This window comes from Schistocerca nitens, chromosome 2 (assembly GCF_023898315.1).
Source record: "Schistocerca nitens isolate TAMUIC-IGC-003100 chromosome 2, iqSchNite1.1, whole genome shotgun sequence".
Taxonomy (NCBI): Eukaryota; Metazoa; Arthropoda; class Insecta; order Orthoptera; family Acrididae; genus Schistocerca; species Schistocerca nitens.
In genome coordinates this window covers 1,077,591,951-1,077,616,531 of record NC_064615.1, presented here as the reverse complement: position 1 = coordinate 1,077,616,531, position 24,581 = coordinate 1,077,591,951, and the positions used below count along the sequence as shown (strand labels likewise).

Genomic DNA, 24,581 nt, shown 5'->3' with positions numbered 1-24,581 from the left:
CTGTTTATGGTGTAGCCTATTACAGAGCGCCGGCCGCGGTGGTCTAGCGGTTCTAGGCGCTCAGTCCGGAGCCGCGCGACTGCTACGGTCGCAGGTTCGAATCCTGCCTCGGGCATGGATGTCAGTGATGTCCTTAAGTTACTTAGGTTTAATTAGTTCTGAGTTCTAGGGGACTGATGACCATAGATGTTAAAGTCCCATAGTGCTCAGAGCCATTTGAACCGACCTATTAAAGAGTCAGCCTCGATTCACACACAGTTTGGGTAGACACTTATCAGAAGTTGCACTGGAGGCCCTCTTCTCACAAATGGGAAATGGTTAGAGTTGCAAAAATTACGATCCTGAAGACAGATGCACCCTCAACCTAAACTGTCCGGTAATTTCGCGACAGCTGTAGAATCGCGGCATCGCTGCACGCGCCTGTTGACACAGCGCGTGGTAATGTGATGTCACTTGTTGATGGTCGTATGATACAACGCACAAGGCCACGATGCAACTACGCGAGAACGCCGGTACGGAAAATAGGAAAGCACAAACAGCCGCGCTGCTGATGCGCCGGTCACGCTTCAGTGTTGTATCGTCACAGCGATCGTCACTTCTAATGAAAACGGAAAACCGTAGTTCCTCCTGCTCTCCAGAAATCACACACTGCCCCTTCTGCACCGGCCTGTTTCCTCTCCTCCGTTCAGAACCATTACCCCTCCTCACCTGCGAGCCACCACTAACTAAAAAAGGAAACAAAGTCGGCGCCGACCGATCACTGCGACGGCCGTGGACGCAACTATTTATACTTTGTTTTCATTCTGCCTGCCCCCTCCGCTCCATTTCCCCCTCCTGCAGAGCACCAATCGTGGAAATAGCTATTTCGTCATGTGGTGATGACATGAATTCGCGTATAAAAGACACGCGATGGCGCGTCTCGCGCTCCATCACCGCAAGGCCGACAAGTGAACCGACGCGACCTGTCTCTCTTCGGGAACGTCGGCAGTTACTGTGCTGAGAGATCGGACACGAGCCTACTCATCGGTCGCGGCCTTGACAAGGCGGCCACTTCGCGAGCGTTCACAGAGGACGTCACAATGGTAAGTGAAAACAACCTCTTAAGTCATCCGATCTGGGTGCGACTTCTTCAGTAGTTGCCCTCGCCTGACAGGTACTGGCGCTTCCAGCGGCCGTTGGGTTCCGCTCGCGGAGCGACCCCACTCGCAACAGGTGGCTCGGTTGACCGAAGTTGTGGAGGGGAGGGAACAGGTACCACAAACGTGGAAGGGCGAGGGAGAGGGAGAGGGAGAGCTGTTCGGAGGAGAAATGTCGGGGGGGGGGGGGGGAGGGAGAGCGCGGACAGAGGGGAGAAGTGGAGAACTGGTCGTGTGAGGCGACGGCCGATGGAAAATCCCAAAGTTTTCCGCCGCTCCACCCGTTCGTCTCCTCCAGTTAACGGACGGCCGCGCCCCATCGGGCGTTCTGCCTCGCACCGTTCCAGCGCGAACAAAACGACAGCCCCGGAGACTGGCGGGAGTTTTCCAAGACGGGAGAAAAGGCTCCTCGTCTTCTAGCGGTGGGACTCGGTGACCCCGCATGAATATTGCATTAGGGAACGCGAACTGGCGCGCCAGGATGACCGGACGCGCAGCGCCTACTGAGCAGGAGTCTTCCCACCGCGTCGTCCAGAGGACCCTCCAAGACCGTTCACAGAATGGGATGACGCGGCTCAGTCATAGTACACACCTACCTCTTCACACCACTCTTCCACGAAACAATCAGCGCCAACCTTCGACCTTACTACTTTCTTTTTCCTCTTGTTCATACGTTTGCGTACGGCATCCCTATTACTGCTACAGCAGTCAACAACATACCCACACTAGCCGTCGCTAGGAAACTTGCATGAATCACTCTCCTGAAATACAAGGGCGTTCAACAAGAAATACAACTCTTATTCCTCGGCCAATTTTGTTTGAAAAAAGTGCGGAATTTGTTGTGGAACATGATGAACATTCCCGCTTCAGCCCCTATAGTTTCCTAAAGTTCCGACACGTGGCGGAGCTACTGGCGTTTCTAACGGTGGTGCGTCAGAAAGCTGACACTGAGTTTCTTTTGGCGGAGAACCACAGCATCGCTGATCTTCATAGGCGCTTGCTGGATGTCTACCGTGACCTGGCAGTGAAGAAAACCATAGACAGTGGCTGGGCTAAGCGATGTCCTCCATAATGGTGGGGCGACCAACTCTATAAAGTGCATTGTGCTACCCTCAGGAAATTGAAGAAACGACATCAGCTTCTTCGTCGCAACAAAAATAGAGAACTTGGCCCTTTACACGACAACGCATGAACGCCGACGGGGTTAGGAAACACAACATGTGCTCACATTTGTTTTGCGAAGTAAAAAGGCGTTTATATAAATCTAAATTACATACAGTACATTAATATGCGTGTGCAGTATCCTCAGAACGCAAAAGAAGGAGCAGTCACAACAAAACATGATAAGCTACCAGTGCAGAACACCATACAGTTGGTCCTGCAAAACCATACCATGCAAAGTCACGTTTTCAATACCACTGATGATGGCACTAAGATGCTGAAACATGTTTGGATAAAAAGAAAAAAAAACTGTGTTTCCAAAAAGGAGGAGCCTATATCCTACAATTTAACTGCAAACACAGAAGGAAGGACAAGAGCTGCAAATCCGAAACATGAATACCTCACGCAAGTCTTTGCACCCGAGAGGAGCTCACAAAAACTTCATTGGACTGTTCTTCCTCATTTACCCTACAGCCTGGATCTCGCCAACTTCGGACTAACGTCTGTTTGGCCCAATGAAGGACGTACTCGCCGGGAAACGGTACGTGGATGATGGGGAGGTTATTGATGCAGCAAGACGTATAGTTGTACCCAGACCCTCCCAGTAAGGTGGCGTAAGGCCGTCGCATTGAACGGAGATTATGTTGAAAAATAGGGTTTTGTAGCCAAAATATTGGGGAGGAAATCCTGAATACCACCAAACTGCTTTCAGAAAGAAATACGTTGCTTTGGGGTCCTGGTTGGTCAATGCGTGTGACTATAAAATAGCGATTTTATTTGTCATACAATCACATATGCTGCAGCAAGTCACGATTATCCTTTATGTTCCGCACGATACGTTTCGGGAAATTATTCTCAAGTGTGTTTTCCTGTGTTATGGGATTTTTAGGCGTGATGTTTCCAACGTCAGCAGCTACATCAGAGTAATATCATGTTTCTTACCTTTTTTTAATGTGTTCTGCGGACTCTTAACTGTAAAAGTGATGTATAAAATATGTAAGTGTATGAGGGAAACAAGAAATCGCAATGGCACCTGAATAACGCGGCGATTTCAACTCGCCCAAGACCAAAGGCAGCCTTGTAAATTAAATTACTCCGGCACATTGACTCAAAAAGCCTGAATGCATCGTGTAAAGCGATGTAACAGGCATATTATGAGCGAAGGCAAATTTTGACGCATCTTTTGTGTAAACAGTACAACTGCGTTTACATCTCACAACTGAACTAAAGTAAAAGAGTAAATCGCCATTTGACTGTGTATTATATTTTATCTTTTGAACTATCCAGATTTCGGTTCTTATGTCAGTATCAAGTACAGAGCTAAAGCTTGTTAGACCATTACTAAGTCATATTTGTTAATGCAGTCCAAAGCAGGTAAACAAGGCCGACACATGTGTTTCAGATGTAACTGCCAGTTTGACAGTTACATCTTTAAAGGCATGTCTCAGCCTTGTTTACCACGTTTGGACAGCATTAACAAATATGACTTAATAACTGTCTAACAACCTGAGCATTGTACTTGATAGTGGCGTAGAAGCCGAAATCTGGATAGTACAAAAGATAAATATAATAGTACACAGTCAAACTGTGGTCTACTCTTTTAAATAGTATTGCATGACTGTGACTTGACGCCATCGACAACTTTTTGAAGTAAAAGAAATCTGGTAGGTTTTATCCGGTTTAGAAGCACGAAGAAGTATTATACAAGGTATTAATTATTTACATAGACCTGCTCGTTTAGCGTAACGTAAATAATCAGACCTTGGGAGACTACGAGGTGATCCACGCCGAGCCAGGTTAACGACCGTTGCCGGTAACCAGTCAGACCGAGTCTGATTTTTAGGCGGTTTCCCATTGTCGTTTAGGCGAATGTTGGGCTCGTCCCCAAATTCCTCCTCAGAGAATACCATACACAGATACTATACGATAGCACAGAGAACGAAATTCACTTGATTCACAGGCAGATACCACACACGACTTGCCTCCTTTAGGTTACCTTGATTACCGTATTCTCAGGAAGAGCGCCCAGATACAAACTTAAATAAGAAAATAAAATTTGCCAAATCCTGAAATAGCAGACCCGGTACATGAGGGGCTAGACGCTATGGAAACGATTGATGATTTAGGCAAAAAGAGAAGTTAAGATGGAATAATATGACAATATAGCAAGACGAAAATAACATAATTACAATATTACTCTGTAGCGAGCGATCGGAGTCCAAGGGACCCTAAGCCAAATAATCAGAAAGTATGAAAGAGCAACATCCGAAATTTTGTCGAAGTCCACCCTCAGCGTGCATAACGTAATCTGAATGCTTGTTTCCGTAATCATATCCACTGATGGAAAATTATGTGGCATGGTAACTATAACGGTAAATAGATGATATGGCTTAAAAAAAAAGAAAACAACCACTAACCAGGGGAACTCCCTATTGGACTTCCCTCAAATATAGTGGTAAAATGGCCCAGTCTATAGACCGTCATTAACTGAACACAGACCAAGCATGAAGAAGGGGAACTGAACTGTGAAAAAAGAAGCAAAATAGGAAAGTGAACGGTCCACAAGCTCACGATGTGCAACATCGAATGCGGTGGAAGAAACACTGCGCCGTGGTCATGTGGTGACTGTGTTGGACTGCAAAGTGGTACACGCTTGTTCAAATCTCTCTTGTTCCCTTTTCTTTTCACGAAATTACGAAGTTCCCATCCCGTCATTGACGTGTCTGTTCTCCTTCTATACTCTTGCCAGTTGTCAAACTACACGTTGGTTATGAAATATGAGTCACGTCTTAAGAATATAGTACCGTCGCAAGTAAATGTGACGAATAGTGAGAGCAGACAAGATACGGCATAGACCGCTCACAGAAATGAAAACATATAAACGCGTGTGAGCAATGTTACAACAAAGCAATTGAAGAGTCAAAACTCCCAAAACGGTACGCAAGAGTCATAACATGTGGTACTTGTCTAGAACAAATAGCAGATAGCAGATACGTACGACTGGAGTTCCCTTCTTTATACGTCGCTGTTCCAAAACGGACGTTAAACGACACAGACACAAAACTGAGTACAGCGAACAGACACGTCAATGACCGAATGGACAGTTACTAATTTTCTGAAAAAGATAGGTATACAGGGTGGTCCATTGATAGTGACCGGGCCAAATATCTCAAGAAATAAGCGTCAAACGAAAAAACTACAAAGCACCCGCTATATGGTGCTGCCATAGCTCAAACGGATATCAACTGCGTTTTTGTTAAATAGGAACCCCATGTTTATTACATATTCGTGTAGTACGTAAAGAAATACGAATGTTTTAGTTGACCACTTTTTTCACTTTGTGATAGATGGCGCTGTAATAGTCACAAACATACGGCTCACAATTTTAGACGAACAGTTGGTAACAGGTAGGTTTTTTTAAATTAAAATACAGAACGTAGGTACGTTTAAACATTTTATTTCGATTGTTCCAATGTGATACATGTACCTTTGTCAACTTATCATTTATGAGAACGAATGCTGTTCAGCGTGATTACCTGTAAATACCACATTAATGCAATAAATGCTCAAAATGATGTCTGTCAACCCCAATGCATTTGGCAATACGTACGACATTCCTCTCAACAGCGAGTAGTTCGCCTTCCGCAATGTTCGCACATGCATTGACAATGCGCTGACGCATGTTGTCAGGCGTTGTCGGCGGATCACAATAGCAAATGTCCTTCAACTTTCCCCACAGAAAGAAATCCGGGGACGTCAGATCCGATGAACGTGCGGGCCACGGTATGGTGCTTCGACGACCAATCCACCTGTCATGAAGTATGCTGTTCAATACTGCTTCAACAGCACGCGAGCTATGTGCCGGACATCCATCATGTTGGAAGTACATCGCCATTCTGTCATGCAGTGAAACATCTTGTAGTAACATCGGTAGAACATTACGTAGGAAATCAGCATACATTGCACCATTTAGATTGCCATCGAAAAATGGGGGCCAATTATCCTTCCTCCCATAAAGCCGAACCATACATTAACCCGCCAAGGTCGCTGGTGTTCCACTTGTCGCAGCCATCGTGGATATTCCGTTGCCCAATAGTGCATATTATGCCGGTTTACGTTACCGCTGTTGGTGAATGACGCTTCGTCGCTAAATAGACCGCGTGCAAAAAATCTGTCATCGTCCCGTAATTTCTCTTGTGCCCAGTGGCAGAAGTGTACACGACGTTCAAATTCGTCGCCATGCAATTCCTGGTGCATAGAAATATGCTACGGGTACAGTAGATGTTGATGTAGCATTCTCAACACCGACGTTTTTGAGATTCCCGATTCTCGCGCAATTTGTCAGCTACTGATGTGCGGATTAGCCGCGACAGCAGCTAAAACACCTACTTGGGCATTTCTTGCAGGTCATCATTTGTTGCAGGTCGTGGTTGACGTTTCACGCGTGGCTTAAGACTTCCTGTTTCCTTAAATAACGTAACTATCCGGTGAACGGTCCGGACCCTTGGATGATGTCGTCCAGGATACCGCGCAGCATACATAGCGCAAGCCCGTTGGGCATTTTGATCACAATAGCCATACACCGACACGATGTCGACCTTTTCCGCAATTGGTAAACGGTCCATTTTAACACGGGTAATGTATCATGAAGCAAATACCGTCCGCTCTGGCGGGATGTTGGGTGATACCACGTACTTATACGTTTGTGACTATTACAGCGCCATCTATCACAAAGTGAAAAAAGTGGTCAACTAAAACATTCGTATTTCTTTACGTACTAGACGAATATGTAATAAAAATGGGGGTTCCTATTTTTAAAAAACGCAATTGATATGCGCTTGACCTATGGCAGCCCCATCTAGCGTGCCAACCACTGCGCCATCTGGTTCCCCTCTTCAAGCTAGACTAGTTTCGTTGTTTGTAGTTTTTTCGTTTGATGCTTATGTCGTGAGATATTTGGCCCGGTCACTATCAATGGACCACCATATATATATGGAAGACTGTCCAACACCGTGACCACATAACCAGGAGGCCGTGACTATTGAAACTCACTCTATGTTGCTCAACTTCATCTCGGACCGTTCACTGCTTGTATTTTGCTTCTTTTTTGAATGTTCAGTACACCTTCTTCCTGTTTTCATACTCGACCTGTGTACAGTTCTTGACGGGATGTCCACTGGATCTTCTCACCACTAAATCTGTGAGGGGTGCGATGTGGAGCTACCCTTGTAACAATACATTATACAATCGACATCAAAGTATTCCGTAAGTGCTGAGTAAATTAGCTTGATATTTTACGAACCTGATGGCTATTTGTGTAAGTGAAATTAGTAGTCTGTGACAGACTTTTATTGCAGCATCAGCAGCATCAGCATCATACTCTGGTGATCGTAACGGTCTTTAAATATTTACTATCTGCCGGGCGCCACCTACGTAACATTTGGTATGAAGTGACAAAATATTTGCAAACGGTAGCTAATTTTCGGCTTGCTGTTGTTATTAACGCGCCTCTGCCATTTTTGGGAGCTGAGCAGTGTGTGTGTGTGTGTGTGTGTGTGTGTGTGTGTGTGTGTGTGTGTGTAAGCGCGCTGGAGCACGTTTGCTTGGTCTGGTTTTTCCAGCGACCTTCCGCGAAGGTGAGCAGCATCTGAAGCAGATCGTGGCAGGTTGTTGCACATGCCAGTCAGCGACTGAAAGCTTGCGAGTTCGCTACCCTGGAAAGCCTTGCGAATTTTTTTCCCCGTTCCTCGTATTACTGTTGTTGTTGTTTCCTTATCACCTTCGTCTAAATACACTATTCACAGTTGCGAGTATGGATTACCATCAGCTGTAGAATGAAATGACGACAGTAAAAATTTGTGTCCGACAGTAACTAGAACACGGATTTCCCGCTTATGGCAAGCCTTACCATTTGGCTATCCGTGCAAGACTCACGGCCAAACTCAGAACTTCCATATGTCGTCAAGCATGTGTCCACAACCTGTACTCGTACATCCGTCATGTATATTCCCATACAGGGGAGACATTTTACTTGAAATGTCACTTGTCTGGTGTCGGCGGATAAATACGATGTTGCAGGCATGTATTATTCCGAATAACGATATCCGAGGCATCTTTGCATCTTAACACAGGCACTGCAACATGGTATTTACCCGCCGCCACCGGGCAAGCGACTTCCAAGTAAAATGTCTCTCCCGCACGGGAATATACATAATGGATGTACGAGTCCAGGTTGTGGACACATGCTTCACGGCGTATGGAAGTAATGAGTCTGGCCGTGAAGCGTGCACGGATAGCCGAAGCAGTTAATGCGACCGCTCGCGGTAAGCTGGAAATCCGGGTCCAAGAACCGCTGCGGCACAAATTTTCACTGTCGTCATTCCGTTATACAGCTGATGGTAGTCCATATTCGTAACTGCAAATACATGTAATGGATTTCATAATGGCTGTAATCGCCGCAGTGCCAACGGCCTTGCCGCACTGGTAACACCGGTTCCCGTCAGATACCGAAGATGAGCACTGACGTGCTGGACTAGCACTTGGATGGGTGACCATCCGGTCTGCCGAGCGCTGTTGGCAAGCGGGATACACTCAGCCCTTGTGAGGCAAACTGAGGAGCTACTTGATCGATAAGTAGCGGCTCCGGTCTCGGAAACTGACATACGGCCGCTAGAGTAGTGTGCTGAGCGCATGCCCCTCCATATCCGCATCCAGTGACGCCTACGGGCTGAGGATGACACGGCGGCTGGTCGGTACCGTTGGTACTTCATGGTCCGTTCGGGAGGAGCTTTTTTTTTAAAAAAAGCAACTGATGCACCATACATCCATTTGAAACCTACTCAAATCTGTATCTCCTTCATGCATTTGTACCACACTACCCTCCATTACCAAACTATTCCTCGAAAGCTCAGCATGTGTACTACCAACCGATCTCTACTGCTACTGAACTTGTGCCGTAAATTTCTTCCCCTCCCCCAAATCAATTCGATTTTGTGTCTCTTTATTGTTTATTCGATCTACCCATTTAATCTTTACCCACCTTCCATGGGAAAATCTCATTCAATACGAACCAGTTTTTTTCCTACGTTATTCAATTAGTGTCCAACATGTCATTTATGCAACTGTTGAAAGCACTGAATTACAAATAGTGTACCGCTATTTGTTGATTTGTATTATCTCCACGAACACCTTATAGCTGCACAAAATTCTTATTTATCAACATTTCGATATCTTTCGCCATCAACCCTTATTAATAGCCAGAAGTGAAATTGTGCAGATTTAACAATGTTTACATAAAGACGTTACGCCACAAATACTTAGCTGTCGTACAGCTAAAAACCAGGCTATAACGCACAGCAATGTACGATACATTTGACAACGTGGTACGTTTAGTAATCTGAGGACCAGTAAACTAATAGCGAATGAGGCCAAATAGCATGTATGGCCACGTGCCGACCTGCATTTTTCTGAACGAAGTGTACCGATTTTGCTTTCCAAAATATTTGTATCAGAGACGTACATTTTCTTGAAGTACGTAGATTACTAAATTTGTGTGTTTTTGTGTTTCGCTATTTCCTCATCTAACATTACTAGATTTAGTAGAGGGTAACAATATTTTTTTTATTAGCGAGCGTCGCTACTGTTATGGAACTGGTTAAGGCCGGTGTTAAGCAACATCATTACAGAATGTGTATCGTAAGGCATTTGTAAGTGTTTACATTTGATCCGTTTCATAAAAACAAAGTCCTAATGTACTGCAGCCATAGTGGCATCGTCAAATGTTAAATGCAGAATCAGCACCAGCATCGTCAAATATATATAAATAACATCATATACACGAGTCATGTTGTCAGCATGTTGAGCACTACTCAAAGTGCTACTGACAACATGACTCGTGCATACGATGTTATTTATATATATTTGACGATGCTTGTGCTGATTCTGCATTTAACATTTGACGATGCCACTATGGCTGCAGTACATTAGGACTTTGTTTTTATGAAACGTATCTGATGATCGTCATTATAGACCGAAGCCGGTAATCTGTTAAGAAAAGGTTTGTGACCATAGACGTAAAGTAAAGGAAACTTATTACAAAATACAGTATTGTAAGGAGCACGGCTAAACTAAGTTTATTTCCGATGTGAGCAGACGACGCCATAGACGTAGGCGCAGTCTTCCGTGTAGTCAGAATTCTAGAACTCTACACTCGGCACGATCAACTGATGATTAACAACACCGATCCACTCGTTACTTGGTCGACAGCTGACGAGCACTCTCCATGAGGAATCCATATTGCCCAAAAAGTCGCTCGTGTAAACCGCGCTTCGATGTAAGATCATGATTTATCGTTAAGTTTATTTGAAATAGGTACGCAGTTCAAAGTTTCGACACTGTTGCGGCCTGAAAACGCTGTTACATTCTTTAAAAATGTTTTGCAGTGAACACGTAGTTTGTTGTGGGGCGACCACTCTGCTGTATAAATAATTCAAAAGCCAAGATCGCTTAAACACTGTTTACTAGATGACCGGTTTCAACACACTCAAGGCGCCATCATCGGACCTGAATGTAGCTTAACATGTATAAATCATTTGGATATAACGACACGTGAGGCAGACCACCTGATAAAAATCATTGTCGCAGAAATAAAAATTAAAAAACAACTGCTCTCATGGTCATTCTACTCCATCAGATATACAAAATTGAAGTCACAAGATAAAACCATTTGACACATGACAGCAGCTAGACTACATGCCGACCGTTGTTAGTCGAGCTGCGGTTATGTGTCAAATAGTTTTATCTTGTGACTTCAGTTTTGTATATCTGATGGAGTAGAATGACCATGAGAGCAGTTGTTTTTTAATTTTTATTTCTGTGACAATGATTTTATATCAGCTGGTCTGCCTCACGTATCGTTGTATCCAAATGATTTATACATGTTAAGCTACATTCAGATCCGATGATGGCACCTTTAGTGTGTTGAAACCGGTCATCTAGTAAACAGTGTTTAAGCGATCTTGGCTTTTGAATTATTTACACTTTAAAAATGTGTTGTACACCGATAAGGGAAAAGTCTTCCTGGTCGTGAAAATTCTCCACGTAGCGGCAGCCAGCCAGAGATGTGCGAATGACCTCCGACGACCGCACGAGCTCGCTGACCGACCGACTGTCGGCCTTGCAAGGCCGCCCGGAATGGCTTAGACGCTTAGGCTGAGTTATCCTCCACACACGAACTAGACATCTCATCCTACGTGACAGTCAACGCAAGTGTGTGTGTGTGTGTGTGTGTGTGTGTGTGTGTGTGTGTGGTTCGCCCTTAGCCCTCCCCTACACACACACACACACACACACACACACACACACACACACACACAGAGAGAGAGAGAGAGAGAGAGAGAGAGAGAGAGAGAGAGAGAGAGAGAGAGAGAGAGAGAGAGAGGGGGGGGGGGGGATTTGGTGGAGATTAACGTGAAATAGTACATAATTTACACGTTAATGCCTTTAGTCTCCACAAAAAGTCAAGTGAGCAGATCTCAAATAAATGGCTGCTACATATTCATGCATACAACCAAAGTTATATTTAGATACACTCGGCGCATCCAATGAAATACTGTATTTTGCATACAACGTTGACACATCCTGATGTTAGGAAATTGGGGAAAATGGTTTCGGGAAGTGATGGTGAACAAATGAGGTATTTTTCTGCATGTTTCATACCTTTAACTTATTTATTTACCGATAAATTAAACGAAATACTTTCTCTTCGTATATATATATATATATATATATATATATATATATGTGTGTGTGTGTGTGTGTGTGTGTGTGTGACGAAAAGAGAGATACCAGAGCTCTGAGAAATACCTGTAATTGATCGCAGTGGAAGTTCCAGCTACACTGCCGTTTAAATGTCGGACGACAGGGCTCTGACAAATGCCTTCGGCCTCACATTTAGAAAATTTCCTTCACTTTCTTTCTAATACGACTGACTCTTTTTCTATTGCGATTGTCATCCATTACATCATTTCAATATGTAGGAGTCCATGAATGAAGGTAGTTAAAAAAATTCGTCATTCGATTAAAAAAGAAATGTGTATCTCCATTCCACATCTGTAACCGTTAACAAGCTATTAATTACTGGTCGCCACATCGGGCGAGAAAAAGATCACTATTATCGGATGCATATAAAACAGACGATGGAAAGCTAATCTTGATACCATGATCGAAATAACTGCCTTCGATCGTCTTCCGGTGTCCCTGAAAGTGACTGCGCATGAGCAAGTCACTCTGCTAATGAGAAAAATACAACAGCCGTTTATCTGCTAACAATTCTACGATGACATACGTATGATGCTGAATTACTTTAAACCCATGATTCAGTCAGATACACCTCAGTACACCTGTGCATTTAAATGAAACTAGCGATAAAAACAACAAAAGAACAATAACACGGCAGCAGCAGTAGCTACGATTTCTAAGTGGTGGTGTATCTCTATTCCGAACACAAGTTTTCCATTTGAATTTTAAATCAGGAAAGTATCGGTTTGTTCCATGGATGCCTACTATATGGCTTCCGAGAACTATGCGCCAGCAAGCTTCTATTAATATTTACAACACCCCCATTGTTCTAACAATAGCGCTCCTGCAGGAGGAAATACTGTCTATGCACATATAGGGGGACGCTGAGGGAGAATAAATCGTAGTCTGCAATGAGGCAGGGGACTCGGCAGACGCATACAAACTCGTGGAAAAGGATTCCCACGTAGCCACAGGATGACCTAAGCGGGTTCCAAGCGATTACTATATATTCATCGACAGTTGTCACAAGAAGATCGCGATTTAAGACTTCTTGTTAAACAAGAACGCAGACACGACAACCATACTGTTATTGGATTGAGGATTTGTTGGTGGGGAGCAACGCAGCATGCTGTTCTGAACAGAGTGTCACCGGAAGACGTAGAAATACAGTAATACCAGAAAAGTGAGTCCGCCTTGATGAACACCTTGTTATTTGTTTACTTCTTTATTCTCCAAACTAATTTCGGCACAGATATCACCATAATCAGTGGGCTTTTTTAATCTAAAACACGCAGAAAATAGCATGGTTATACAAACGCAGTAGCACATTATTACATTTTTACTATTCGTTTTTTGAAATATAGTTTTCTATGGACACTTTTATATTACCTTATTTATTGTATGTTACAGCATGTTTTAAGCAATTATTGTCGCGGTCTGCGACATATTTTCTGTGCGCTTTTTTCTGTTGCCGTTTTTTACTTAACGAACATCATGTCATCTGCAACCATGTGAGCGGCTGTTAGTAGGCAAAATACTAAAAAGGTGAACTTCGTATGTCAGCAATATATACTTGGGGTTGTGGTAGGACTGATGACCGTAGATGTTAAGTCCCATAGTGCTCAGAGCCATTTTTGGTTGTGGTAGTGTTGTGGAAACCAGTTGCTTTGAGGGACCCTTGCTGCTCATCTTGTATTGAAGTCGTGGCAAACAACGTTGATAGTTAACATCAGGCTTTTTACAGATGTCGCAGTTACCTATAATGAAATATTGTCTGCGGAAAACAGCCGCACAAATACTCAACTCTTGATAAGGTTTCAATGTGGTGCAAAGACTGACAACTAGTTTTAAATGTTCGGAAACGTAAAATTATGCATTTCACAAGACGCACAAAACGAAGTTCTTTATGACTACAATATCTACCAGTCACAACCGCATTCAGTTAAATCATACGATTGACTCGGTGTAACAGTTTTTTTTTTTTTTTGCATATATGAAATGGAGTGGTCGCATATGGTCCGTCGTAAGTGAACCAGGTACGAGACTTCGATTCATTGGAAACACGCTGTAAGAAATGCAGTCATAGTCTACAAGAGTGACTGCTTGGCTAACACTCGCGAACCCGTCCTATTACAAGGAATGTTGCGAAAGGTAGGAAAATATTTTTGGTTACCAACAATGACAGGATACACATTGCGAAGTATCTGAGTAGTCAACAACAAATATTAACTACTGAGGGCAAAGAGGTTGAGCACAAATGGAAAAAATTTAAAAGCATCTTTCAACAGGCCTTAAACTATTATGTTCCGAGCAAGGCTTTAAGAGACGCGAAAGACCGTGGTGGTTTAATAGCCGTGTTAGGAAACTGCTATGTCAACAGAGCATCACCAATTCAAAAGAAGTCAATACCTAGCAGACACAGTGACTTTGAAAGCAAATTTTTGTCAATTGATGTGACTAAAAGCCTTAAGAGGTTTTGGTATGATGTAAAATCAATAAGTGGGTCGAAGTAATCTACTCAGTGACCATAAAGGCAGCAAAACGGAATAAAGAAAAGGCCGAAATATTAAATTCGGTCTTCCTAAATTGATTCACCGAGGAAAATCGTACTACGGTTTCTCCTTTCAATCATCGTATTTCCGTCGAAATATCAGATATTAAGATAACCAAACGCGGAATAGAAAAGCAACTAAAATCACTTGGCAGTGGAAAGGCCTCACATGAGATACCCACAAGATTTTACAAAGATTATGCGATAGAACTTGCTCCCCTTCTAGCGACAGTTTATCGTAGATCACTGGAGCAGCGAAAGGTACCTAGCGACTGGAAAAAAGCGCCAATCAATCCCATTCCCAAGAAGAATCGTAGCAGATGCGAGGCAGATTCAAAGTAAGAATATTAATGAAATGTAACCCATCCATCAAGGAATGCACATTATTATCGCCTCATCTCGTTGACGTCGATCTGTTGTAGGATTACATCAAGTTTGACATTATTACGTTTCTGGAGAACGAAAATTTCCTCTGTGAAAATCTACATGGATTCTGCCAACAGCTCGCTCTATTCGTCCACTAGATCTCAGCGCTGTAGACAACGGCGCTATGGTTGATGCCGTGTTCCTTGACTTAAGGAAGGTCTTCGTCAGCGTCCCGCGCTGACGGTTAGTTAAACGAATACGAGGTTATCAAGTATCGAACCAGTTTTGCAACTGATTCAGGACTTCTTTGTAGATAAAATTTAAGAAGTCGCTCTTAACGGGAATAAAATCTACAGATGTAAAGGTAATTTATGGAGTAGCCTAGGGAAGTGCCACAGAAACGTTACAGTTTACCTTGTATACAAATGATCTAGTAGAAAGCGTCGGAAGACTGTTCGTAGATTATGCGGTAGTATACACGAAAGTATCAGCTCCAGAAGACGGTATCGATTTGCATCATCTGCGAAAAACGCGACATGAAAGTATTTAATATTTACTGCGACATATGGGAGGAAGTCGCTGAAGACCGCAACAGGTGGAGGAAACTCTTCAACGACGGCATTCAGTTCCACGACGGTGCGGCGCCTGGCTCAACAGCTTAGGAGCAGAACATGGCAAGTGCCAGAACACGATTTCCCCGGAACTTGGCTCAGTGGAAGACGTGTCAAAATAAGCTAATACGTGTCTCAGTTGATCTGTAGATACTTGACCGTTTTTGAAAAAACGACGATCAAAGTATTCGAAGTATTTTCAAGGTAATTTCAGTGCCTCTTACGGCGGATATTCTAAAGCGAAATGGTAGTAGAGTGGTTTGCGTCACGGCTCCTTAATTTGCGCCCTCTGTTCAAACCCCGATTATTACTTGTATTTTTGTTTTTCATTTATATACCCATGTCTGTAGAAGATTACTACACGTGTCTTTTTCATTGTTCACTGCTATAACCTTGTCCCTATTCGTCTACTAATTGCATGTCAGATGAGTGAATTATTAAAAACTGAGAAAATTATTTGAAACTGAAATTCCTGTGGTGAATCTTGAATCGTGATCAACATCAAGCGCCAGTTTTTGGAAAAGTGATCCGTATGCATTTTTACCACGAATTATTGCCGACGCGCGAAATCTTCACAAATAAAACGACGTTTCTTTCCGTAGTGAGATGCATACGAAGAAACGTCACTGTGGAAAACCTGCCTTCGCACGATTCTTGTGGTGTTCGGAATATCTGGGTTTCGAATGTTTCTACGATCGGTATCATCCACGGCAACGCATCAAGTCTTCATGAAGAATAAGGATATGAATAAAATACAAGAATTGATATCAGTATTTTAGCATTTTTATCCATCCTCTGCAACTGTAGTCGTATATAAATAATAAGCAACCAGTTGCATAAAAGAAATTTAATTTCTTTACAGGTTTCGGATACTTAGTGCCCTTCTTCAGAAGGTTATGCTTATCGCATTATTTGCGAGTTTTAACGATGAGTGCATACAACATGATGCCATGGTCCTAAAAATTATACTGGAGCAATGCGTAATACAATAATGGATTCAGTGTTGTATTACTTATTGCTCCAGTATAATTTTTAGGTCCATGGAAATTTGCTGTATGCACTTTATTCAGATGGTTGAAATGGCTCTTAGCAGTATGGGACTCAACATCTGAGGTCATCAGTCCCCTAGAACTTAGAACTACTTGAGCCTAACCAACCTAAGGACATCACACACATCCATGCCCGAGGCAGGATTCGAACCTGCGACTGTAGCGGTCGCGCGGTTCCAGACTGAAGAGCCTAGAACCGCTCGGCCACATCGGCCGGCGAACTGTTGGTAACTGGTAAGATGATGCCTGGGGGGACGAATCCCGTTTCAAATAGTATCGAGCGGATGAACGTGTACGGGTATGGAGACAACCTCATGAATCCATTAGCCCTGTACGTCAGCAGGAGAATGTTCAGGCTGATGGAGACTCTGTAATGGTGGGGGCGTGTGCAGTTGGAGTGATATGGGACCCCTGATAAGTCTAGACCGGACTCTTGACAGGTGACACGCACGTAAGCATCCTGTCTGATCACCTGCATCCATTCATGTCCATTGTGCATTCCGACGAACTTGGGCAACTCCAGCACGAGAATGCGACACTTCACACGTCCAGAATTGCTACTGTGTGGCTCCAGGAACACTCTTCTGAATTTAAACACTTCCGTTGGCCACCAAACTCCCCAGACATGAACTTTATTGAGCGTATCTGGGATGCCTTGCAATGTGGTGTTCAGACGAAATCTTCACCCTATAAGCTCCCTTATGTTTGGAGATAATATGGGTTAATTAAATTAAATTAAATTAAAAATTAAAGAGACCTTTGGAGAGAAGAGAACCACTTGTATGAATATCAAGAGCTCAGATGGCAACCCAGTTCTAAGTACAGAAGGGAAGGCAGAAAGGTGGTTCAAATGGCTCTGAGCACTATGGGACTCAACATCTGTGGTCATAAGTCCCCTAGAACATAGAACTACTTAAACCTAACTAAGGACATCACACACATCCATGCCCGAGGCAGGATTCGAACCTGCGACCGTAGCAGTCACGCGGTTCCGGACTGAGCGCCTAGAACCGCTAGACCACCGCGGCCGGCAGGCAGAAAGGTGGAAGGAGTATATAGAGGGTTTATACAAGGGCGATGTACTTGAGGACAATATTATGGAAATGGAAGAGGATGTAGATGTAGATGAAATGGGAGATAAGATACTGCGTGAAGAGTTTCACAGAGCACTGAAAGACCTGAGTAGAAACAAGGCCCCGGGAGTAGACAACATTCCATTAGAACTACTGATGGCCTTGGGAGAGCCAGTCATGACAAAACTCTACCATCTGGTGAGCAAGATGTATGAGACAGGCGAAATACCCACAGACTTCAAGAAGAATATAATAATTCCAATCCCAAAGAAAGCAGGTGTTGACAGATGTGAAAATTACCGAACTATCAGTTTAATAAGTCACAGCTGCAAAATACTAACGCGAATTCTTTACAGACGAATGGAAAAACTGGTAGAAGCGGACCGCGGGGAAGATCAGTTTGGATTCTGTAGAAATGTTGGAACACGTGAGGCAATACTAACCTTACGACTTATCTTAGAAGAAAGATTAAGAAAAGGCAAACGTACGTTTCTAGCATTTGTAGACTTAGAGAAAGCTTTTGACAACGTTAACTGGAATACTCTCTTTCAAATTCTGAAGGTGGCAGGGGTAAAATACAGTGAGCGAAAGGCTATTTACAATTCGTACAGAAACCAGATGGCAGTTATAAGAGTCGAGGGGCATGAAAGGGAAGCAGTGGTTGGGAAAGGAGTGAGACAGGGTTGTAGCCTCTCCCCGATGTTATTCAATCTGTATATTGAGCAAGCAGTAAAGGAAACAAAAGAAAAATTCGGAGTAGGTATTAAAATTCATGGAGAAGAAATAAAAACTTTGAGGTTCGCCGATGACATTGTAATTCTGTCAGAGACAGCAAAGGACTTGGAAGAGCAGTTGAACGGAATGGACAGTGTCTTGAAAGGAGGATATAAGATGAACATCAACAAAAGCAAAACGAGGATAATGGAATGTAGTCAAATTAAATCGGGTGATGCTGAGGGGATTAGATTAGGAAATGAGACACTTACAAGTAGTAAAGGAGTTTTGCTATTTAAGGACTAAAATAACTGATGATGGTCGAAGTAGAGAGGATATAAAATGTAGACTGGCAATGGCAAGGAAATCGTTTCTGAAGAAGAGAAATTTGTTAACATCGTGTATAGATTTATGTGTCAGGAAGTCGTTTCTGAAAGTATTTGTATGGAGTGTAGCCATGTATGGAAGTGAAGCATGGACGATAACCAGTTTGGACAAGAAGAGAATAGAAGCTTTCGAAATGTGGTGCTACAGAAGAATGCTGAAGATAAGGTGGGTAGATCACGTAACTAATGAGGAGGTATTGAATAGGATTGGGGAGAAGAGAAGTTTGTGGCACAACTTGACTAGAAGAAGGGATCGTTTGGTAGGACATGTTTTGAGGCATCAAGGGATCACAAATTTAGCATTGGAGGGCAGCGTGGAGGGTAAAAATCGTAGAGGGAGACCAAGAGATATTCATCAGATATTCATCAGATTCAGAAGGATGTAGGTTGCAGTAGGTACTGGGAGATGAAGAAGCTTGCACAGGATACAGTAGCATGGAGAGCTGCATCAAACCAGTCTCAGAACTGAAGACCACAACAACAACAACATGGGTTAATTAATGATTATTATGTTATAATCCTCTTGTTGTAGTTGACCATGTATATCGAGACTTCGTTCATTGTTAAATGCAATGGTGTGGTAGTACTGATGGAGACGCATTAAGAACTGGTAAAATTTAATTTATTTCCTTTATCACACTGCACAAACATAAACACACTATTATTGACACTGTGTGCCACTACTATTAAACATCCTTCGCTACGCAACCGCCTTTGGCTCACGCTGCCTACACCCTCCACAGCCTCTGAACAACTGCCTCTGCTTGCGACTCTCTGCGCCACTGGGCATTGCCGCCCTCCAAAGAACAACCACTTACAGATACTGCACACCAGTACCCTCACAACCGCCTCTTACGGATTTATGGACTGCTCTGCAAAATTCATGGTGCCAGCTCCCTCCAGTACTACTTCAGATATTAGTCGACGTCCATTCCACGTTGCGATGCGGCACTTCTGCGTGCTCGCGGTGGACCTACACGATATTAGGCAGGTATACCAGTTTCTTTCGCTCTTCAGCGTATAAGAAATGTGTGATACTGATTGTGAAATCCAGTTGTAATTGTAGAATTAATATAAAGCCCTTGTATCCTCGATTTTGATAAGATAACGTATGGAGACGAGAAGATAAATGAAAGCAGTAAAAATAGAATAAATAAAAACCATAGTAGGGTTTCGAACACGGGCTGCAAAATTAACAAGCGGCGACGCTAAACACTGAGCCACCACTTCGTCTGAGCATACAATGCGGTCGAAAATACCTCGCAAACTTTGACTGTCGTTTTTTCAGAAACGGAAAAGCCGAGACTCCGGCTCACTTGTTTTGACTCCTCCTGTACTGATCCGGGTTCCTGGGAAATTGGATGATGGTTGAGGTTGGGTTGATCTGGGGAAGAGACCAAACAGCAAGGTCATCGGTCTCATCGGATTAGGGATGGATGGGGAAGTAAGTCGGCCGTGCCCTGTCAAAGGAACCACCCCGGCATTTGCCTGAAGCGATTTAGGGAAATCACGGAAAACCTAAATCAGGATGGCCGGACGCAGGATTGGATGACGACTCTTGCCGTATTTTCCCCGTTTGCTGTGAAACGAGCGTTTAGAGAAGAGCCTACGACGAGACGCTCTTTAGGGGTAACATACAGCTGCCCCACCTGTAGGCTCTGCTGCTGAACTTCTGAGTCGCCAACGAAACAGCCTGCACGGTGCCAGTCGAATCTTCCGTTAGGAAGTTAGGCCGTTGATGAGATGCAGTGTAGTCTGTCGCAGAAAGGTGGAAAGCTGGGCGATCCGCAACTGGAACGGCCGTCTGTCAGGGAGTTGGCGACCGGTCGCGCAGTATGGGGCCGCTAAGGGCCACGGCGAGGGAGAAAACGGCGCTAGGTCGCCGGCGCCAGTCAGGCGGGCGGCTTACGACACCGCCTCAAGATTCGCTGGCTCCAGCTCGGGCCGCGGGGCAGCCATTCTGCGTCGCAGCAAGTCACTCTGGCCTGTGGCGGCAGGGGGCGGGGGGCGGAGGGGCCTCGCGTGGGGTAGGGGGTGGGGGTGGGGGGCAGCGACACCCTGGCGGGGAGAGCGCAGGGGCGGCCAGGTACGTGCGACTTGGCAAGGATAACCGGACAGAGTGGGAAGCGGAAAAGGAGCGGGCGTGCGAGAAGGAGCAGGTGAAGGAGAAGGAGAAAAATGTGGCACGCCGGACGTGACAGAAAGCTTCGGGACTGGCGAAGCCGATGCTGTCACCGTGGTACTGACCATCTCCTCCATCACGGACTTGATCTCGCACGTAACATGTTATACACTACTGGCCATTAAAATTGCTACACCACGAAGATGACGTGCTACAGACGCGAAATTTAACCGACAGGAAGACGATGCTGTGACATGCAAATGATTAGCTTTTCAGAGTATTCACACAAGGTTGGCGCCGGTGGCGACACCTACAACGTGCTGACATGAGGAAAAGTTTACAACCGATTTATCATACACAAACAGCAGTTGACCGGCGTTGCCTGGTGAAACGTTGTTGCGATGCCTCGTGTAAGGAGGAGAAATGCGTACCATCACGTTTCCGACTTTGATGAAGGTCGGATTGTAGCCTATCGCGATTGCGGTTTAGCGTATTGTGACATTGCTGCTCGCGTTCATCGAGATCCAATGACTGTTAGCAGCATATGGAATCGGTCGGTTCAGGAGGGTAGTACGGAACGCCGTACTGGTTCCCAACGACCTCGTATCACCGGCAGTCGAGATGAGAGGCATCCGCATGGCTGTAACGGATTGTGCAGCCAAGTCTCGATCCCTGAGTCAACAGATGGGGACGTTTGCAAGACAACCATCTGCACGAACAAATCGACGACGTTTGCAACAGTATGGACTATCAGTTCGGAGACCATGGCTGCGGTAACCCTTGACGCTGCATCATAGACAGCAGCACCTGCGATGGTGTACTCAACGACGAACCTGGGTTCACGAATGGCAAAACGTCATTTTTTCGGGTGAATCCAGGTTCTGTTTACAGCATCATGATGGTCGCATCCGTGTTTGGCGACATCGCGGTGATCGCACATTGGGAGCGTGTTTTCGTCATCGCCATACTGGCGTATCACCCGGCGTGATGGTATGGGGTGCCACTCTTGTTCGCATTGACGGCACTTTGAACAGTGGACGTTACATTTCAGATGTGTTACGACCCGTGCCTCTACCCCTCATGCGATCCCTGCGAAACCCTACATTTCAGCAGGATAATGCACGACCGCATGTTGCTGGTCCTGTACGGGCCTTTCTGGATACAGAAAATGTTCGACTGCTGTCCTGGCCTGCACATTCTCCAGATCTCTCACCAATTGAAAACGTCTGGTCAATGGTGGCCGAGCAACTAACTGGCTCGTCACAATATGCCAGTCCCTACTCTTGATGAACTGTGGTATCGTGTTGAAGCTGCTTAGGCAGCTGTACCTGTACACGCCATCCAAGCTCTGTTGGACTCAATGCCCATGTGTATCAAGGCCGTTATTACGGCCAGAGGTTGTGGTTCTGGATACCGATTTATCAGGATCTATGCACCCAAATTGCGTGAAAATGTAATCACATGTCAGTTCTAGTATAATATATTTGTTCAATTTATTTATTTATTTATCGTATGGATTTACCAGTGCAAGTGCGGTATTGACATCGTAAATTTACATAACATAACACACAAATACAAATATACATATACACACATACATAATAATATAAACAGAACAAACACAAGTCATTATTATATCTGAGCAAAGTTGAAATATAATCACAGCTACAATTCGTCAAAAAGTTATGTCCAAATGTGACAGCCATTTAATGGCAGCAGGACTGGCCTCCACGTCCAGTGAATACCCGTTTATCATCTGCATTTCTTCTTGGTGTAGCAATTTTAATAGCCAGTAGTGTATTTCTGTCCTGCGCTATGTACTGAGCTAACAGACGTCATGGGTCACCGATAAGCGTCGGCCGTGGCCGAGCGCTTCTAGGCGCTTCAGTCTGGAACCGCGCGACCGCTACGGTCGCAGGTTCCAATCCTGCCTCGGGCATGGATGTGTGTGATGTCCTGAGGTTAGTTAGGTTTAAGTAGTTCTAAGTTCTAGGGGACTGATGACCTCAGATGTTAAGTCCCATAGTGCTCAGAGCCATTTGAACATTTAACCGCGTAGTTATTACTGCTGACATTCACTTCCTACCAGTCTTCCATGTATAGAATGAACGTTTTCTTTTATAATAAAATGGTCTCGCGCTGATTTTCGATTCACTTATGTATGCCAGCTGCACTGGAACAGAACAGCCCATGCAGTAAGTTAAACTCTTGTAAACTGCTATGAGGCAGTCGCCACAGCGCAGTTTAACCCTCTTCTGTAATATTACAAACGCTAGAATATATGAATATCAGAAATGTATAAAGGCAATCTCTGCAACTGTTAATGATTTTATAAAATTAATTTCGACTCACACATTAATCAATAGTTCCTGAGTGCTGTCACTGTAAAGAAATGTCAATTTCAATTCACCACTGGCAGTCTGTGTTGTTTCGAAAGACTTAGTAGAAAGTGTGTTTTCATGTGTCTTCTAATTTTGGTAAAATGCCATCGAAATAAAGTCTGATCTTCCATGAAATTCCGTATATATCCTCTGCAGTAATACTCACTGCCGTATTTATAAATATTTTTTGCAGAAGCGACCGTCTTTTTACTGTTTTATCTCGTTATTTCAGTTGGTATGTTAGTGAGTTGCGCTGCATTCCGTAATATTTGATATTTGGTGGGCCGGCCGAAGTGGCCGTGCGGTTAAAGGCGCTGCAGTCTGGAACCGCAAGACCGCTACGGTCGCAGGTTCGAATCCTGCCTCGGGCATGGATGTTTGTGATGTCCTTAGGTTTAACTAGTTCTAAGTTCTAGGGGACTAATAACCTCAGCAGTTGAGTCCCATAGTGCTCAGAGCCATTTGAACCATTTTTGATATTTGGTGACGGGAAGTTTTGGTGCGTGGACATGCAACCGCAAGGATGCGTCCCCTTCGCTTAAAAATTCACGAATTTTTGTCTTGGAGCCATTTCTTTAAGGATACCCCTGAAATGATAATTTTTATGAAACGTTTACAGCAGCATATAGGTATAGTATCGTTTCCACGTCGCTGTGACAATGATATAAAGAAAAAAATACGTACTATTTATGTACTCTATATTTAAAACTAGTAACATCTACTACATGTCCCTGTTGTGAATGTGCCACATTCATCATAAGTGCAGTTCTACCACAAGTATGCTAATGAAGTCACGTCAATGCGGAGACTTCAACGCACGTACAGGAGAGAAGCCATAAATATTTCTTCGCCTCAGCAACCATATGACCACAGAATAATAAAATTAATTTTGTTCGTGACAAGGTTTTTCATGAACTTATGACCTGTTCGCTAAATAATATTGTTTTCACTTTTACACTGCATACTCATTAGTTCATTCGCTAACAAGATACTTAGAAATTTCGCGACTTCTTCCGATAATTACATTCATATTTTCCATTTATATTTTCTATCAAATAATGCCTTGTTGTTCAATCACTTCGCATAAATTTTCATTTACTTGTTTTATTCCGAATTTGCAGTAATCAATCAATTCATAAATACCTTTTCTTGCTGCGGCGACAGCAGCAGTTGTAACCACTGAGCCCATACACGACAGAACGGTACGTGTCACATTCAAAATACTGTATTCGT

General features: G+C 44.0%; 1 protein-coding gene across 1 annotated transcript in view; it reads left to right on the top strand.

Annotated features, from left to right (window-relative positions):
- The first annotated feature begins 939 nt into the window (after positions 1–939).
- The window catches only part of LOC126237474 (facilitated trehalose transporter Tret1-like), a 347,188-nt gene continuing 323,546 nt past the window's right edge, over positions 940–24,581 (top strand). The window contains exon 1 of the mRNA XM_049947617.1: positions 940–1,082. Within this exon, the coding sequence (XP_049803574.1) occupies positions 1,080–1,082 (3 nt within the window). The 5' untranslated portion in view covers positions 940–1,079. The remainder of the gene's footprint in view (positions 1,083–24,581) is intronic.